Source organism: Musca vetustissima, unplaced genomic scaffold (genome assembly GCF_032173495.1).
Source record: "Musca vetustissima isolate MV318-11 ecotype Yass unplaced genomic scaffold, APGP_CSIRO_Mvet_v1 utg4602, whole genome shotgun sequence".
NCBI classification, from domain to species: Eukaryota; Metazoa; Arthropoda; class Insecta; order Diptera; family Muscidae; genus Musca; species Musca vetustissima.
In genome coordinates, this window is record NW_026885412.1 from 248207 (window position 1) to 269330 (window position 21124).

A 21124-nucleotide genomic window follows, 5' to 3' on the forward strand; every position below is an offset into this window, starting at 1 on the left:
CAACAATTGATTATTTTTTTATGCGGAATTAGTTAATTTTCTTGGTTACCTTCTTTTTGTTATTTTTCCCCTTCAGGTTAATAACAGGTTTAGTTGAGCATTTTCAGGTCGATTTATTGCAATTATTTTCATTGGAAATTAAACCAGAAAAAATCGGTTAATTGATTTTTTTATAAACGGAACATAAAGAAGGTCATCTAAACGACATTATGAAATATAAGACCTTCTAAGGGCCATCTGTAGATATAACCTTAAATGGCACCACTGAACCTTCAAAAGACGATAGCCAATTTGATCGGAATATTAGATGATAAATAAATGGACCTAAGACAAAGACGATAACCAATTTGATCGGAATATTAGACGATAAATAAATGGGCCTGCAATCTGAGGCCAAATATTGGACTATATTGAAAGTTTTTTAACCTGCAGATCTTTAACGCACTGAGAACCCAAAAATATTTAAACCTTTCAGACCCTGAAATTCATTCGAAGAATTGATGACCTGATGATAACCTTAATTTGAACGAAGCCGTTATTTTGCGACCAGAGTCAAAACTTATGAAAATGTTCAGCGAAACGTAATTTTGCCCTCTAAAATACTGAAATGCCAAATTACAGACTATATCTAAGCATGGACCTATATTAGCAATTTTCAGCTTGGACGTATTTTATCCTCCGCTTTACGTAAATATCAATTCACAGGTACATCAATTGAAAACAATGCATCCATGATCCCCAAAATATCTAAAAAGAGTGATCAGAATCAGGATACCAAAAACGTGACCAGTCCTGTATATCGACCTATGTCAGAACAGAAGACTTCCAGAAGTTGTTAAGGACCTTCAGAGGTTTCATAAGCAGCAATGATCGATGGTCGTCTAAAATCTTCATAGTTCAACAGAATTTCTCAGATCAATATATTGCTTCATAGGTAAATTAATAACATTCAGAAGTCTTTAAAGGACTTCGAATATCAACAGAAATCCTTGTGATACTTCAGTACCTTCAATGATTGTCTAAGGTCAATAAAAATCCATCAGAAACGCTCGTAAACAATAAAAGTCCTTCATTGGCATTGTCGGAGGTTTTCTATGGTTAATGAAGTCCTTCGGAGTCATTTGTAGATCAAAAGAGGACCTTCGGAGGTTTTTTTAAGAACAAAAGAAACGTTCATAGGTATTTTTGTTTGTTAGAGATTCTTTAGAGGGTCTTCCAAGGATAATAGAAATTAAATATATTTTATGACCAAAAAACCCCCTCCTCAATAGAAATACATCTATGGCTAAATCCGAAATTATCTCAGATCAATAGAAGTTCTTCAGAAGTATTTTTTTAGTTGATAAAATAATTTCAAATGTCTTACTAGATCAATAGAAATCTTTCCGAAAATCACCAAAATGTTTAGAAGTCCTTCCCCTGGGGCCTGTAGAGAAGAACGAGATCGAAAAAAAACCAAGGTGATTAGATGGACTTCAGAGTCCAATGGAAGACTTTTATGTTAGTTTGAGGTTCTTCGGAGGTTTTCTAAGATGGAGAAAAGTCATGCACAGGTCTTCCAAGGAGATTAGATGGACTTCAGAGGTCAATGGACATTTTTGTGACGTCTATGCTAAATAGAAATTTATCAGAAGTTGGAGGATCTATTTCCAAAGATTTTCCAACGTAGATAGAGTCTATGAAAAATTTAAGTTTTTTTGGGTAAATAGAGATTAGATGGACTTCAGATGTCAATAGAAAAATTTTATGTGACTTCTATGCTAAATAAAAGTCTATCAGAAGTTGTAGGATCTATTTCCAAAGATTTTCCAAGATTAAATGAGTCTATGAAAAATTGAAATGATTTAGGTCACGTTTTGGGTCAATAGAAGTCCTTAAAAGTTCTTCTTATGTCTATAGAAATCCTTTACTGCCGGTCAGATTTTTTTAAGCATTTAAGTTCTGCTGAAGATTTTTAAGTCAATAAAATTCCTTCGGAGGTCTTTTAAAGATATATACATCATCCAAGGTATTCCAAGGTAATTAAAAGTCTCCCTAATGGGGTTTTGTGTTACCGATCTTCTATGAATAACGCAGGCCGCAATGGAAATTGTTCTTTGGCTGAGAGTGCTCCTTTAGAAACTGTTGGTGTTAATACAAATCATTCGGAGTACTCTAAGAGCGATGTAAATCTATTATAAGTCTTCAAATATCAATAAGATACTTCTTCGAGATTTTAAGAGCCTTCCTCCAAGATTCTAATGGCCTTTTTAGGTCTACTGAATAATTTCTATTAACCATTAACAAGTTCTTAAGGACCTCTCTCAGTCATAGAATACATTGCGGTCTTCGTTATTCATAAAAAATTTTTGAAATAAAACCCCATTGTAATTACCTTGGAAGACCTTGGATGACGTATATATCTTTAAAAGACCTCCGAAGGAGTTTTATTGACTTAAAAATCTTCAGCAGGACTTAGAATGCTTTAGAAAAACTCTGACGGACAGTAACGTATGTCTATTAACATTTGAAGATCTCTTCAGGACTTCTATTTACGCAAAAAGTGATCTAAAGAACTTCAAATTTGCATAGACTCTTTTTACCTTGAAAAATCTTTGGAAGGGCTTCCACCAACCAAAGAAAAGTCTCGTAGTCTCTTATAAACCAAAGAGACCTCTGGCGGTCTTCCATTGCTCTTCGAATCCGGTAAAGTATATTCATTTACCTAGGAAGACCACTTAAGAACTTCTATTGACATTCAAAGGTGGCTTTAAAAATCTCTAGAAGTCTTCTTCTAGTATTCAATGCTCCAAAAGGTATTCAAAGTCGGTAGAAGTTCTTTAGAGGTCTTCCAAGGTGAATGGACGTCCTTCTAAAGGTTATTGAAGACTTTCAAATGTTTCTTTTATTTATAGAAGACTTCGATACTTTTTTGATGGTTGGAGGTATTCGGTAAAGTATATCCATTTACCTTAGAAAACCACTGAAGAACTTCTATTGACATTCAAAGGTGGCTTTAAAATTTTCTAGAAGTCTTCTTCTAGTCTTCAATGCTCCAAAAGGTATTCAAGGTGGATAGAAGTTCTTTAGAGGTCTTCCAAGGTTAATGGATGTCCATGTAAAGGTTATTGAAGACTTTCAAATGTTTCTTTGATTTATAGAAGACTTCGATGCTTTTTTTGGTTGGTTGGATGTCTTCGAGAATCTTTGACAATGCAATCTTCCATCACTTCCAAAAATAATACCGATGCCTTCCCCTTCCTCCTCCATAACCTGCACTGCCACTGCATTATCTCAATCTACTAAGTCTATTGAACAAGAAAATAATCAGCAGACATCAAAAGACCCACTGATGTTTCATTATTTGTGAAATTTATTTCTTACAGACTCAGCTGTGAAGGAGTAAGGGAAATATTTGAATTCACCGCTACCCCTCTCTCAGCCACTTCTTTCATTTATGGTCACATCGAAATAATTAAAAATATACAAAAAAGGGATTCTTCAACACTTTACAGCCTTTGATTTACAGAAAATTGCCAACGGTACTGGGGAATGCACAAATTGCATCCTTGTGATGCAGTGCTAGCAAAAACGGGACTACTTGGGAATGGGAATTGTTGTTGACAATACTTTGTAAGAAGTTCTTTGTTTTTTGGAATGAGTTTTACTTCCACGAATGAAAACAAAAAATATTCACTTTATGGTATATAATAACATCCGCTCGAAGCATTCTGTGTATGTGAGTAAATGTGGGGGTGTGTGTGTGGGTATGTGACATCACTACCCATTACAATGATGTCAACTTACCCTTAACCTAAATCAATATACCCTGCTTCAAGGCTTATATAATTTAATTGTCGTACTTTTTCGCAATGCTTCTTTACAACAAAAACAACAACATGCTGATGAATAGCAGCACAACAATGTTGCTACAAGAGGTCGTGGAAGAAGAACAACAGCGAACCGGCACTGTGGCATGGCATTGTGGCATGAGTAATGGCAAACGACAAAACCAGCCACCAAAGCTTCGTTGTAAACAATTCAATGCCACCGCAGGCTTTCTGGCGGGCTGACTGACTGGATCTCTGTGAAAATGAGTTGCAAGGATGTTTTTGTTTTGTTCTGTATTCTACTTATTCTTCTTCTTCAATATATCCTTCACCTGAAAATGAGTGGAGAGCATTTACATTTTACTTCTTTGGTTTGTAACGGCTGATTTGTAAAGGTGGAACGGGGTGTATCTCAAGCATTGATGGTTGGCTTATTACCGATTATGCCAGGCATGCATTACAAAGGAAGCCGATTAAGCAAATGTCAGATACATTCATTGGTATTGCCTTAGGAGAAAAATACATTTTGTGGAGTAGAAAAGCCAAAAAAATTAGACCTATCAGGTGTTCTAAGGTTCTTCAAAGACACCCTGTGAATAAAAGAATATCTTCAGCTGTATTCTATGGCCAAGATAATTCTTTCGGAGACTCTTAAGGGTAATATAAGATTATCGAAGGATTTGATAATCAATGAGAACCTTACGAGACTTTCTTTCTTGTGGAGGCTTCTAGGGCCATCTGGGCTCCTAGAAAATCGAAAAAGTCCTGCAGAAGTCTTCTAATGACATTAGGTGGAATTCAGTGGCCAATAAAAGACTTTTATGTAAAATATATGGTTCTTGTGGGGCCTTCTACGATAAAAAGAAGTCAGAGGTCAAAGCAGACATTTATGTGACTTCTATAGTGAATAAAAGTCCATTAGAAGTCGAAGGAACCATTTCCAAAAGGTTTTCTAGGGTAAAAAGAGGTAATGCAAAATATAAGTTCTTCTTTGTTTGGTAGAGCTTTTTCAGAGGGTCTTCCACGGGTAATGGAAAATAAATATATTTTATGAGTTCTTCAGATGTGACTTCTAAGATCAGGAAAATCCTCCTGAGATCTTCTCAGATGATTAAAGGGACTTCAGAGGTCTTTAAAATTTTTTATGTTTCTAAAGTTCTTCTGAGGCCTTCTATGATGGAGAAGAGTCCTGGAGAGGTATTCCAAGGTGATTTGATGGATTTCAGAGACCAAAATAAGACTTTTATTTTTGTTTGAAAGTCCTGCTGAGGTCTTCTAATATGATTAAAGGGACTACAGAGGTCTTTAGAAAATTTTTATGTTTCTATAGTTCTTTTGAAGCCTTCAATGATGAAGAATTGTCCTGCAGAGGTATTCCAAGGTGATTTGATGGATTTCAGAGACCAAAATAAGACTTTTATTTTTGTTTGAAGTTCTTTGGAGCCCTTCTAATATCAGGAAAGTCCTGCTGGGGTCTAATAAGATGGTTAAAGGGACTTCAGAGGTCTTTAGGAAACTTGAATGTTTCTACAGTTCTTCTGAGACCTTCTATGATGGTGAAAAGTCCTGGAAAGGTCTTCCTAGGTGATTAGATGGACTTCAGAGGTCAATAGAAGTTATTTATGTGACTTCTATGGTTAATAAAAGTCTAATAGAAGTCGGAGGATCTATTTCAGGTGCCAATAGAAGACTTTTATGTAAATAATATGATTCTTGTGAGACCTTCAACGATAAAGAAAAGTTCTGTTGAACTATCCAAAGGTGATTAAATGGACATTAGAGGTCATGAAAAGCCATATATGCAACTTATATACTAAATCAAAATCCATCAGAAGTCGAATGATCTATTTCCAAAAGGTTTTCTAGGGTAAAAAGAGGCAATGAAAAATATAAGTTTTTTAGATCTTTTTCTGAGTCATTCAGAGGTCTTCTTAGGTGGTCTATGAGCTTCTGAGGCCTTCTTAGTCAATAAGAGGTAGAGCTATATATATAATTAATGTCATTGAGGACTTCACTTCTTAGTGGTCCTCTATGCACAGAACTATATCTTCAGTTGTCTTCTATGATCAACAGAATTAGCTTAGAGTCTATTAAGGATCATATAAAATTGTCCTTGTTCTAATGATTAATGAGAGCCTTTAGATGCTTTCCTTCCTTTTGGGGGCTTCTCAGTTCATCAAAGCTCAAAAGATCTTGAGAGATTTTCCAATGTTTTTTCTTCGGAGATCTCTTATTCAAATATCAGTTGAAGTCTCCAGAACTATTTTCTAGGCAATCATATGACTTCTGAAATTTGCATCTACCATTTCTCTAGATGTAAATAGAACCCAGAGGTATATTTTCCTCTCGAGAGATATTCTCAGATAAAAAAGGCTTTCCAAGGTTTTCTATGGTAAAAATAATTTTTTTTCGGAGGATTCTGTACACGTTGAGAGATTAGAAGTTATCTTCAGGTATTATACAGCTAGTATAATTTTTTCAAGGGTCTTGTATGGGCTGTCCGCAAAGGGAAATCATCCGTGGTACCTATGCTTCGTAAAAAAACCTTTTTAGGTTTCAAAGTCCTTAGAAAATGTTTATATAGTAGTTAGAAGTTCAAAAGATCAATATAAGAGCGATAGAGGTCAATACAAAAATTCAATTAGTTCCAACAAATAGAAGCCCTGCAGAGTTCACCAGAAACCCTCCCGAGTTCTCCAGAAGAGTTTTTGTGGTCCAAAGGAGGACTTCCGAGATATTCTATGCTTAATACAGGGCCAATAGTAAACTCTGGAAGGCGCTACGAACTTTGTAGAAGTTTTCGGGTTTTCTTACAGAAGTCCTTCATATGGATCATAAATCGATCTTATTTGTTCTCAGTCAAATAAAGCTCTCCGAGGTCGTCAGATTTAAGTATAAATGTGTTATATGCCTGCTACGATTGAAATAAGAGTTCCAGAGGTCTTCTAGATCTCATTATCTAATTATGAGTTTTATTGTTAATATGCGTAATTTCTACTTACTCTAAGATTTTCATTTAAAGATCAATAGAAATCCACGTGATGCCAATCAAATTTTAGGAAAAAGGTCCTCAGCATAATGATCTCTTGGAACCAAGAACATTATTTTCTGTGGAAAGTTCTCTTCGGGTCTCTTATAAGAAGGGTATGCACCATTCGATTTAACCCTGATTCCTGCAATTATTTCGTCCACACTTTAACGTGGATAATCCAAACGGCAAAAATATATTTTTTTAGTCTCAGATGTTGTTGTTGTTTTTTTATTGTTGTTTTACTTGTATTTGTTGTTATTATAATTTTTGTAGTTTAACTTTTGTTTTATATCCTTCATTGTTCTGCATTTCACCGGGTAATGATTTTTTTCTTTTACTTCCATTCATTTATATTTTTTGTATTTTTGTAATAATTTCAGGACACAACCGGTCCCGTCCTCAGCATCCCCCGCCCCACCGTCATCATCATCGCCATCGTTATATTAATACTTCATCGTCCCTTAATAATTCAACGCTTGAAGTAACCTCAAGTGGTGGTGGTGGCCATTGTGGAGAGAATACCTCGGAAGCAGCCACAACGTCACAGTCAGTGGCGACGGCAGTGGTTGCAAGGCAAACGGCAACGACGAGTCGTCTGCCACGTTTTGTCACATTGAATTGCATCAATGGCGGCAGTAATGCGAACGATGTCGTCAACGAAAATGATAACGACCCCGAAGAATTGTTTGTAAATCGACGACGACAACAACAACAGCATCAACGAGGACGCACTCCACCGCCAAATTATCAGTCATTGTCTGTAACGCCACCTCCATCGTATTCACCAGGTCGTTGGGAGGAGGAGGAGGTGGAACATGAGCAAATAAATGCTCAAAATCTTCATGGAAATCACATTGAAAATGCAAACCAGCAAGAGCTGCAGCAACCTCAACAACAGCAACGGAGGCAAAAACATCGACATCATCATCGGCAACCATTTCCGACATTGCCACCTCCACCGCCACTGTCAACACTAGAATATCCAGCATTGCCTTTAAGGCCTTATCAAGTACCGGAAGTTCTTGGTCCTGGCATTGATGACAACGCTGAGGAGGATTATGTTTTCTTAAATAGACATAATATCACTCCTGGAACAGCAACAACAACAACGACAGGGAATCGTCAAAGCAGAATTGGAAGGAATAAACACTCATTCGAAGCGGTATATGGCCAAGTTGGACAAGAGCCACCACTGGCCAATGTCAGCTACCCTTCAAGAAATGTGGCAACAGTGTCAGTATCACAACAGCAAGAACAACAACAGCAACAAAGACGTAGAAATCAACGTCGCCGAAAATTGCATTTATTACAACAACAACATCAGCAGCAGTCGCAACAACAACCATCCCAGCATCATCTCTCAAATTCTCCACTTATTCCTAATCACAGTAACAACAACGATACCACAGATTCCGATAGCACGACGACTATTAGTGACATCGACTCGAATTTTATCGAGGCTCAACCGAACATCGGTTCTAACAGAGATCAGCGAAGACGTCGTCGACAACGTTTATTAAAATTAAGAGGTAAGTAGAGATATTTGCTTTACTATACCCTCATTTGATAGGTAAGGTCTAGGCCCTCTTTAATTTTTTCTATAGAAAAATGTTCTGAAGAAGTTTTTTCCTATATAAAAAATCGTCTCAAGGACCTGATGATTTTTTCTATAGTAACAAGTCTCCTCAGGGTGCTATGTTTTTCTACACAATGACCAAAGACATTTCTTTCTATAGAAAAAACCCCTACGCAGGGACGTGTGGGTCCAGGTGATTTTTCTCTATTGCAAAAATTCTCATCAAGCTATTGGGGAATTTTTTTATAGGTAAAATATTCATTAGATACCGGAGAAATGTTTCTCAAGATCACGAGGAATTTGTTCCGAAGAGAAAAGTATTCAAAGAATCAAGAATATTGTCTTGGTACAGAAAAAATTCTACACCGGATCTCCAAAAATTAGGCCCTATTTAACTTTTCTATAGAAAAAAGTTCTGAAGAAGCATATTCTTATATAAAAAAATCTTCTCAAGGACCTGATCATTTTTTTCTATAGAATAAAAGGTACTATGTTTTTCTATAGAAAAAATATACTCAGGAACCAGAGACATTTTTTCTATAGAAAACAACCTATACAGGGACGTGAGGTGCCAGGTGATTTTTCTCTATTGCAAAAATTCTGATCAGGCTATTGGAGAATTTTTTCCATAAAAAATCTCCTCAGGGTATTGAGGTTTTTTTTTTGTAGAAAAAAGTATATCAATGAACTTAGGAAGTTTTTACTTTAGGAAAAAGAATCATTAGATACCGGAGAAATGTTTCTCAAGATCATGAGGAATTTGTTCCGAAGAGAAAAGTATTCAAAGAATCCAGAATATTTACTTAGTACAAAAAAAAATTGTACACCGGATCTCCAAAAATTATTTTCTTTAGAAAAAGTCTCCTCAGGAAAAGTCTGAAGACTATTTTCTACAGAAAAAGTTCTCCTCAGGAAACTGATGATTTTTTTCTAAAGGAAAAAGTAACATCAGGGAACTGATGTTTTTTTCCCAAAGAAAAAAATCCCCTGAAGGTACTGGGGGTTTTTTTATAGAAACAATTCTCTTCAGGTTGCTGAGGAATTTTTTTCTATAGAAAAAAGTCTCCTCAGGGTACAGAGGATTTTTTTCTATAGAAAAAAGTCTCCTCCGGGTACTAAGGATTTTTTTCTATAGAAAAAAGTCTCCTCCGGGTACTAAGGATTTTTTTCTATAGAAAAAAGTCTCCTCAGGGTACTGAGGAATTTTTTTCTATAGAAAAAAGTCTCCTCAGGGTACTGAGGAATTTTTTTTTCTATAGAAAAAAGTCTCCTCAGGGTACTGAGGAATTTTTTTCTATAGAAAAAAGTCTCCTCAGGGTACTGAGGAATTTTTTTTCTATAGAAAAAAGTCTCCTCAGGGTACTGAGGAATTTTTTTCTATAGAAAAAAGTCTCCTCAGGGTACTGAGGAATTTTTTTCTATAGAAAAAAGTCTCCTCAGGGTACTGAGGAATTTTTTTCTATAGAAAAAAGTCTCCTCAGGGTACTGAGGAATTTTTTTCTATAGAAAAAAGTCTCCTCAGGGTACTGAGGAATTTTTTTCTATAGAAAAAAGTCTCTAAGGGTACTGAGGAATTTTTTTCAGGGTACTGAGGAATTTTTTTCTATAGAAAAAAGTTTCCTCAGGGTACTGAGGATTTTTTTTCTATAGAAAAAAGTCTCCTCAGTTTACTGAGGAATCAGTCTGTTCAAAAATCTCCTCAGGGTACTGAGGAATTTTTTTCTATAGAAAAAAGTCTCCTCAGGTTATTGAGGATTTTTTTCTCTCAATAAAAACAACTGTCCTTAGGGACCTGGAGAATTGTTTTCAACAAATTTAAATATTTTTTTAAACTAATTGTTTTTAAAATGCTTTATTTCTAAAATTATTACACAAACTGCCATTAAAGGGCCGGCCTTCGGATGCTTGCATTTTATCGATAACACAATCGTTGATTACGGTCTTTACATTTTTGGCCAGGACAAAATCAAAATGATTATATTTGCCCATGTTGAGGCGATGCAGATTTAGCTGGTTGCCCATAATTTTGTACAGGTGGCGTATATCCTCAATGGTGGCCAAATAATCATTGTCACTGAAATATAATTCCATGGGCCTTCTCAGTTTGATTTTTTTCAAGTCATAGGCTGGTGGTTCCGCCTGGCCATATTTTTGCATATTTTCCCTCGAACCAAAATCAAAGGCACGGAATTTACAAGAGTTGACCAGCTGCAGGAAATGTAAGGTTAAACGGGGTGAGGTACCCGCTGGATAGGTGGAGAAAAATTCCGGCAAGAGGGTCTACAAAGGAGATGGATTAATAATTGTTTTGATTAAATAAAAATTATTTCAAAAACTTACCCTATTGACATACGGCGAATCTCGTCCCACCATATTTTGCAAATAATTAGCACAGGTCCCCTCACTTTGCCGACAAATGTTGGGCAGCACCGAACGCATTATATCACCAAAACCATTACCCTGTACGGAGGCAAAAATTGTTGACAAAATTCCTGGTCTACCAAATATCGGAGCCAGTAGCGTGGGCAATTGTGAACGAATGTGACACAAAAATACCCCTGGACCCAACATTTGAGCAGTTTGGATTTTTTCACTATATTTTGATTTTGTGGCCATCATTATCATAAAGATGCGTGCACCTTGAGAAAATCCAATATAATGGAGTTTCTTTTGATTGGTCCTTTCCAAAATATAGTCGATTTTTGCCGGTACATCATAACGGCCAATTTCATCAAATGAGAAATTCATAAATTCTCGGGAGTTGGGTGAGAGTGTTTTGTGTCGCCGTGAATACAGATTTCCGCGTATATTGGCAATCCAAACATCATAGCCAGCATTGGCCAGGAGGAAGGGTAGACCATCATTGGGACCATTCAATACCCACATATCGGAAGAGCATTCGGTACCATGCATCAACAAAACGGCAGGTCTGGGAGAGATTTCATTTTCCTCGTTCACCATTTGCGGGGAATGGGGTATGCGGAACATGGTCAACAAATAGCCATCTTTGGTGGTGACCGTGTGATTTTCACAGGGGTAGCCATGTTCGGTGATGCGATCACACTACAAAAACAAACAAAAAATAAAAATTGGGTTTCAACTACCAAATTGAAATCTCGTTACTTACCGTGGTCTTGGCAATCCTTGGCGGTATCAGTTGTAGAATTACCACACAGAGTATTACTAAAATAATTGCCGTTTTCATTTTATGAATTTGTATTTAAAGACAATTAAAATTATGTCATTTGAAATCTTCAAAAATGTTTGAATGAACCGCTGATCACAAAATCCAAAAATTCAATTCCCCGCTCTTTGCCAGTTGTCTGCGTTTTGTTTTGGTAAAAACATGCTGAGACCATACAAAGCTAATGTTGAACATTGTTCGCTGCTCAGAGTTTGGACCAACCGGTTTAGTTATTGTTTTTGTTGTTGCTTTTGTTTACTAACAACAACGACGACGCTCATCAAAACTACTTCCGACTTATAAATTAACACAGAAAGAAGACTGGCCTGGCCTAGGCGAACTATACCAGCGTGCAATGCATGGAAAACCACCAACCAACCAGCCTCTTGTATTTCTGCTTAGTACATAGATCTGTTTATGACGGCATATGTGAATCAGTTTCACTAGTCAACAAAATATTGAAAAATAAAAAAAATACAATTATGCTGAGTCTCAAGTTCATTGTACGTTAAATAAAAACAATTTTTTTTTGTGAGCTAATTTGGTTTTTGGGTCATGCTGACAAAATATTGAATTTCAATTTCGTAATTATCCCCTACACAACTATGTTGTCAGGGTATTAAATCTTTGTGTGGCCCCAAGAATGTGTAACGCAGCGAAATATTGGCCCTAGACCCATGTTTTAGTATACCGATCATCATATCTCAACTTGCTGAGACGATCTAGGCATGTGTGTCCGTCCGTCTGTCCATTATAATTTGTTAACACGGACCAACCATCACCAAATTTTGCATGCAGGACGGGTTGTGGTATTGATCCGTTAATATTTAAGGAATCAAAAGGACCAGAAACTACATATTTGTCTGTTTTTCTTTCTAGTTTTTCTAGCCGATCTAGAGGCCACAATTATAACCCGAACATCACAAAATTTTACACAGAGAAACGGGTCTGACTATAGAATAAGCAACAGTTGTATTCTATGAGATACACATTTACTCCTGAAGGAGATATAATGTTCGATGATGAACAGATATGGCCCGGGGATAAAAAGGACCGAAAACTTTATTTGTATCCAAATCGCTCTAGATGCCAAAATGAAAATCCGAACACCACAAATTTTCTATAATCAAATGACTGAAATTAACCTTTTCTTTGTAAAATAACTAATTTGGATCTTATGGAGTGAATGTTTACTCCATGAAAATATGATTCGGAAAAGATCGTATAGTTCAGTGGTAGTTGTGTAGGTTATTATATGATTTAAAAATGGAGATATTTCTTATTTTTTTATAAAAAATCCACTGACTGTCAGTTCCCTTAGAAAATTGTTTTCTGTATAAAAAATCCTTTAGACTATATAAAAAAACCAGTAAGGAAAGTAGTAAAGCCGGCTGGGCCGATTATACCCTTCACCACTTTGGGTATATTCTACATATGTCTCCTAACAGACTCCGCCTTTTCGAAAAAAAACATTGACATGAAATTGAACTAACTTGAATATAAGATCTTTATGCCTTTCTGTAAGCTATGCTAAATTTCGTTTCATTGAACCGATTTTCACGGACGAAATATATATGAGAGCGATATCTAAATCTGGAACAATTTTCACGTCACGATTCTCACATCATTCTACGCTACGCTAAATTTTGTACAAATCGTAAGATATATGGGGACTTTTACATAAAATACGACTAAAATATATATTGGATCTATATCTAAATCTGAATCGATTTTCACGAAACTTTCCACATTTCATTCTAGACTCAATTTCGTGCAAATCGAAAGATATATAGGGACTTTGGTGTAGCATTTACATAAAATCGGATGAAAATATATATGGGAGCTATATCTAAATCTGAACCGATTTTCACGAAACTTTGCACACATCATTCTAGACTCAATGCAGTACACTATGCCAAATTTCGTGCAAATCGAATGATATATAGGGACTTTGGTGCACCATTTACATAAAATCGGACGAAAATATATATGGGAGCTATATCTAAATCTAAACCTATTTTCACGAAACTTTGCACACATCATTCCAGACTCAATTAACTACGATGTGCCAAATATCGTGGAAATCAAAAGATATATAGGGACTTTGGTGCACGGGAGCTATGTAGTGCATGGAGATATATGGTGTATGGGAGCTATATCTAAATCTGAATCGATTTTTTTTCTACACTCAATTATGTGCACTGTGCCAAATTTCGTGAAAATCGAATAGGGACTTTTGTTCACCATTTACATAAAATCGGACGAAAAAATATATGGGATCTATATCTAAATCTAAACCGATTTTCACGAAACTTTGCACACATCATTCTAAACTCAATTCAGTACGCTATGCCAAATTTCGTGCAAATCGAATGATATTTAGGGACATTGGTGCCCCATTTACATAAAATCGGACAAAAATATATATTGGAGCTATATCTAAATCAGGACCGATTTTCATGAAACTTTGCACACATTATTCTAAGCTTAATTCAGTACGTTATGCCAAATTTCGTGCAAATCGAATGATATATAGGGTCATTTGTGCACCATTTACATTAAATCTGAGCAAAATATATAGGGGAGTTATATCTAAATCTGGACCGATTTTCACGAAACTTTGCACACATCATTCTAGACTCAATTCAGTTCCCTATGCCAAATTTCGTGCAAATCGAAGAATATATAAGGTGTTGGTGCACCTATTACATAAAATCGGACGAAAATATATATTGAAGCTATATCTAAATCTGAACGAATTTTAGCGAAACTTTGCACACAATTCAATTCGCTATGCCAAATTTCGTGCAAATCGAAGAATATATACGGTTTTGGTACACCTATTACATAAAACCGTACGAAAATATATATTGATGCTATATCTAAATCTGAACCGATTTTACCGGAACTCACCACTCATCATTCTAGACTCAATTCAGTACGCTATGCCAAATTTCGTGCAAATCGAATGATATATAGGGACTTTGGTGCCCCATTTACATAAAATCGGACGAAAATATATATGGGAGCTATATCTAAATCTTAACCGATTTTCACCAAACTTTGCACATATCATTCTAGACTCAATTCAGTTCGTTATGCCAAATTTCGTGCAAATCGAGTGATATATAGGGTCATTAGTGCACCATTTACATTAAATCGGAGGAAAATATATACGGGAGCTATATCAAAATTTGGACCGATTTTCACGAAACTTTGCACATATCATTCTATGCTCAGTACGCTATGCCAAATTTCGTGTAAATCGAAGAATTTATAAGGTTTTGGTGCACCTATTAAATAATATCGGACGAAAATATATATGGGAGCTATATCTAAATCTGAACCGATTTACGCGAAACTCACCATGATATATAGGGACATTGGTGCACCATTTACGTAAAATCGGACGAAAATATATATTGAAGCTATATGTAAATCTGAACCGATTTCCCCCAATTTCAATAGGGTTTGTCCTTGGGCCAAAGGTTTAGATTTTTTAAAGAGTATTTATTTATTTATTTTTTTTGTAGCATAGTGTAACCTGCCAAAAATCTATCTATTACGACTCAACATTCCGAAAATATGTTTTAAAACGGGTTATGTCAAATCATTGAATTAAACAGCTGATTTTATATCAATAGCGGTATTATCATTTTAATCAATGTATTCGCAAAAAGTGATGCCAATTTGGTGTTTTTAAGCAATCTACTCAGGACCATTTTCACCAATTCATTATTACTTCCATTGAAAGGCTTGCAGTCTACTCCACTGTGTCTCGAATCCAAAGAAAGACCTCGGAGTAATCTTATTTATTGAAAAAGTCCGGAGTAGCTTGATAACACTTTTTAACATAAAAATACTTCAGAAAATACTTCAATTGAAGATTTTTTTCGTAATTGGAATAATCCGTAAGGATCTTTAAAATATTTGTATTCTCAGATCATTCTCAAATACATATAATTTTTCTTACTAATTCCATTACTTTTCCATCTCTCTATAATTATTTTCCAGCTGCCTATTGTCCCGACTTGTTGAATGCCTGTTCGCTGATACTATTGCAGCAGCAGCAACAGCAGACAAGTGATTCCACAGTGGGAAGCTTTACCGATTCACCAGACGAACGAAACAATCACCATCACAACAACAACAACGACGACGATGTTGAAGATTCCTCAAGCGATTATGTGGAAATACCGTATCAACGACAGCAACAAAATCAAAATATTGCAGAAATATCGAATAGACTGAATGGCATTACAGGAGAACAACAACAAGAACAAACATCATCAAATCAAAAATCAGAAGAAGCAAACCAAAGATTACAACAACAGGAAATGGGTCAAAATTTAAGTATACGAAGGCCAAGAATATCACTTACCTGGGTATTAAGAGAACAGCAACAACAACAACAGCAGCAACAGACACCAAATCAAAAGGATTCATCGCCCACAAAACACAACGACAATGACAAAAAGGAGAGCAAGGATAGCCAGCGCATAACGAACAACAATCAGGTTAACGGCAAGGGTTTGGCCAACTTGGAGGTGAATCAAAATCACACCACTGTGGTGGAAAAGAAACGTTATCGTCTGAAAAAGTCGGCGAACACCGCCACCACCAATGGCTGCGAAAATGTGGAACCCCTCAATGGCTATGCCACCACTCCGACCAGTTACACAAATGCCTCCACCGCCCTGGCATCTCAGAAATTCTTTAGCAATCAAAACCTCCTGGAATATCATCGAGATGAGAGCTGCACCAAACCACCATCCAAAGATTTGTTGTTCGTGTGTACGCCACAACGCCTGCCCGAGGGATTTTCGGCATCCACCGAAGCCTTGGCCTTGGTTAAGAAACGTAACGAGATACGCAAGAAATTGGCAGCAAAAATGGCCCAGTTTCGTGCCGAGACCCAGGCAGCGAATCTGGTAAATGGTGGTCTGGTGCCGTTGAAGAAGGAGGCGAAGGCCTCACTCAAGTCAGGATCCTATTCTGAACCTAGTCTGGTGGCAGCGTCCGAGGGTAATCCTCGACGACATCGCCACCGCAAACGTAAGGAACGAAATCGTCCGCCCAAATTCGGTTATGACATTAAAAATGTCGACGAGTTTCTGACGAAGTGTTCGCTGGCCTCGCCCGCCAATATACCAATGGTATTGTCTACCTCATGTATTCTCTATCAAACCCGGCCGGGGGGCTATCAAACGGAAGTCTCCCTGCCTCTGGGAATGGTGATAAATGCTGTGTTCAAAAATCAAAATTGGCTCTATGTACAGACGCCCCATGCCGAAGAGGGTTATGTTAACTACAACACCTGTCTGCCGCTGGGCATTTTACCGGCCGAGGCTAGGCTAAAGGAGGGCACCAAAGCGGAGGCGAACCAAAAACCCAAAGCATGTTGGGAAACCATTGGTGATGTTTTCCCAAAGCCATGTGGCAATATGACAGATTCGGAAAAGGAAATTCATCTAAGAGTGGGTGGGACACGCAGCCGTAGTGAGGGTGCCAGGACGCCACATCTGAAAAGTCAATTGACCGACAATGCCGATACGGTGACAATGATATCTGTGAATACCGACAATACGGATTGTTTAAATGGCAATACCTCATCGATCTATGGAGAACAGCAGGTGGATAAACTCTATTTGAGGGCCGCTTCACAACCAAAATTATCCGAGAAGACTTCTTATGCCCAGCTGAAAATTATAAGGAATCATTCCTCGGCAGCATCGGCCACATCATCGAACCACTATCATCAACTCAATGATGAATATGTTACTCTGCAGCAGCAGCAGCAACAACAACACAAATCCCTGCAAAAACAACATGTCCATCATTTACCGGCCCAGAAGACGTATATTACGCGAACGTTCATCACCAATGGTCACAATGGCCAGCATTTACATCCCAAAGATATGAAACCACAGCTACAGCAACAACAACAGACAGCGGCATTGATATTGGCAAATAATTGCAATAACCTCAAAAATGCAACAACGACAACAATATTACCACAACAACAACAGCCACCACAACTTAACAATACTGCCGCCACCATAACTGTCACATCGTATAGTCCCAATCAACTGCAGCTACAACCGCCGTTGGTAATAACCACAACTAAGCAGCAGCAACAACAACTGCAACTACAACAACAGCAGACACCACAAGCAGCAACAACAACACCAACTCCAACCTCATTACATCACATCAACAATCAATCAAACGGTGTAATGGCCACCGCCACCACAGTTGCTCCCCGTTCCATCCTGAATGCGATACGCCGTTCCTCGGCCCATTGCGGCCAGCGTCAGACACTGGTTGCCATCACAACAGACTACTCAACCGGTGACGGCGGCCTGCAATTGCAAAAAGGTGATATTGTCACGCTGTGTGAGTGTCGTGAGACCAAAGATCATCGTCAATGGTTCTATGTGCGGACACGTGACGGTCGCCAGGGTTATATACCGGCTGAGGTGGCCGGTCATGGTTTTTTTGTAGACACGTTTCTTTGGGGGAAAAATAAATTATGAAGAAGGTCAGACAATTTTGTAATGGAAATAATAAAAACCCTTTGGAGGAAGGTGGAAAGAGAGCGGGGAGAGTGGAAAGATAGAAGAGTTTAATGGGAGCTCTACAGAAATACCCTGTATAAAGCCTTATGTGTATAGAGGGTTCTATACAAGATCTGCAGGAATTTTCTAAGTACAGTCAGCCTAGAGAAGGTATTCCAGCAATAGAAGACCACTGGTAGGTTGTCTAGCTATGGAAGGGCTCTAGAAGTTCTTCTAGGTAAAGGGTTAAAAAGCCTCTTATAGGTCTTGTATACAAAGAAGAACTCTAGAAGGTCTACCTGCTATAGGAAATCTCTAGAAGATGTAGAAGATCTTTAGAAAGACTTACAGTCATCTCAAAGGTCTTCTTGGATCCTGACACATTTTTACTATAGAAAAAAGTCTCCTCAAGACGGATTTTTCTATAGAAAAGACTCCTCAAGATTTTATACTATAAAAAAGTCTCCTCAGGGCTTTACGGTTTTTTATAGAAATAGCCTTCATAGGTCCTGATGGTTCTTTTTTGTATAAAAAAAGTCTCCTCAGGGTCCTGACGAATATTTTGCATTGGAAAATATGTATCCTCAGGGTCCAAACGGATTTTTTCTTTAGAAAAAAGTATCCGCAGAATTTTTTATAGAAAAAAGTCTCCTTTTTCTATAGAAAAAGTCTCCTCAGGGTCCTGACGGATTTTTTCTATAGAAAAAGTCTCCCCAGGGTCCTGACAGATTTTTTCTATAGAAAAAGTCTCCTCAGCGTCCTGACGGGTTTTTTTCTATAGAAAAAGTCTCCTCAGCGTCCTGACGGGTTTTTTTCTATAGAAAAAGTCTCCTCAGGGTCCTGACGGATTTTTTCTATAGAAAGAGTCCTCAGGGTCCTGACGGATTTTTTTCTATAGAAAAAGGTACTTCTCAGGGTCCTTATGAGATTTTTTTCTATAGCAAAAGTCTCCTCAGGGTTCTGACGGATTTTTTCTATGGAAAAAGTCTCCTCAGGAACCTTATGAGATTTTTTCTATAGACAAGTCTTCTCAGAGTCCTGAAGGATTTTTTTTTATAGAAACAAATTTATATCTCCTTAGTGACCTGATGAGAAATTTGTCTACACAAAAAAATCTCCTCAGGGACCTGATGAGAAATTTTTCTGTAGAAAAAAGTCTCCTCAGGGACCTGATGAGAAATTTTTCTATAGAAAAAAAATCTCCTCAGGGACCTGATAAAAATAAACAACTTATTTTTTTAGAAAAAAAAAATCTATGGGACCTTGAAGTAAATTTTGTCTATATACAAAAATTCTGAAAGTCTGAGAAGTTCTTCTCAAAGAAATTTCCTACACTGCCAAAAAATAAATTTTACAAAAAAAAGTCGTGGACCGAAAAAATCAGTTCGACATGAAACGACCAAATTACTACTTATATTTCCTTCTTTGAGGAAAACATACACACGAAAAACAAAAAAACTTGTAATGTAATTTTTTACAAATTTTATAAAAATTTCAAAAAATTACAAAGTCGCTATGTAAAATGTAAAACAAAGTATTATCTCTTAAAAAAGTTAGAAATTTGAAACATTTTTCATATAAGCTCGAATTTACTAATTGAAATGTACAATTTTTTGAGAAAACAAAAAACATAATTCAACACAATTAGAAAATATAAATATTTAAAAATACTACGAATTTCACATTAAACATTTGTTAAGAATATTTCTAATTATTATTATTATTATTATTATTTTTATAATATATATTTTGCCTAGCAAACGATCGAGTCGCTTAGTTTGTAGTTATGGTTAAAATTGTAATTAAAATAAATATTAAAAAAACGAACACACCTATTTTATAAGTTAATATTTAAAATCAATTTGTAATTATTATTTATGTTGAAATATAAACACTGGAAATAAAAATAAACAACATTAAATTAAATAAGAAATAAAATAATTAATTAATTGTTACCTCATATCATCAACAAAAAAATTTCAAACATTTTGGGGAACTCATTACAAAATTGTAAACAATATAATTCTTGCAAATACACACATACACACAAACAAAATAAGTCATTATTATAAATAAAATTTACAAACATAAAAAATAAACAAAAAATCAAATAATGTTTTATTTTTTAGATTTACAGGTAAGTGACATTAGGTGTGATTTAAAAAAAAATGTTCTTTATGCACATCGTAATATTTATTTCAAACTAAAATCAAATTGTTCGGTCGAATTCTTCTGGTACCTCCCACACAATGTAATATTCTTAACTTTATAAAATCCACCACTTATGTGTCAAGCCGATTTGTGTGGGCTATAGCACAAGCTATCCAAATCGACTTTACGGCTTTGTTAATTATTAAAAAAAGCCAATATTTTTAATATCGTCGAACTTTCACATAATTCCAATTTTCTCTTATTTAACATACATTTATATATGTTTTGTTCATATATAATAAAACATTACATTTCTCTCTAAACATTTTTATAACATTTATTATAATCGGTTAAGTAGTCGCTGAGATATTTGCATTTGAATTTAACCATGTTCCGAATTATACTTACTGTTCGGTGCTGGGCGCCTATTACCTGAAAATGAAAAATCACACAAAAATCGGCCTTGTAAAAATCGAAAGAAATTGTGTTTCTTTTTCTTCATAACAGCTACTGTATATGGATGTGTGTAATACTACATTAAACGTGTGCCTAAAAGTATGCTATAATTTTGTATACAAACCAGCAAGCAGCCCATTGTGGAAAGGAAAAATTGCCATTTCAAAAGAATCAATTTTTGTGTGATTTTACATTTTCAGGTAATAGGCGACCAGCAGCGAACAGCAAGTACATTTCGGAACATGATTGAATTCAAATGCAAATAACTCAGCGAATACTAAACCGATTTTTAATTTTTTTGCAAAAATGCTTAGAGGAAATTCCAAAGTTTTATTCCATATTGAAAATAAAAATATAAAC

The 21124-nt window shown here is 36.2% G+C and overlaps 1 protein-coding gene across 1 annotated transcript; it reads left to right on the forward strand.

The window, feature by feature from the left end:
• Nucleotides 1–3878: 3878 nt before the first annotated feature.
• Nucleotides 3879–21014, forward strand: LOC133332681 (uncharacterized). The gene is made up of 5 exons (XM_061541060.1): nucleotides 3879–3972; nucleotides 7221–8369; nucleotides 15615–17576; nucleotides 17778–18092; nucleotides 20965–21014. The coding sequence occupies exons 1-5, from the start codon at nucleotides 3879–3881 to the stop codon at nucleotides 21012–21014; spliced, it is 3570 nt and encodes a 1189-aa protein (XP_061397044.1).
• The last annotated feature ends 110 nt before the right edge of the window (nucleotides 21015–21124 follow it).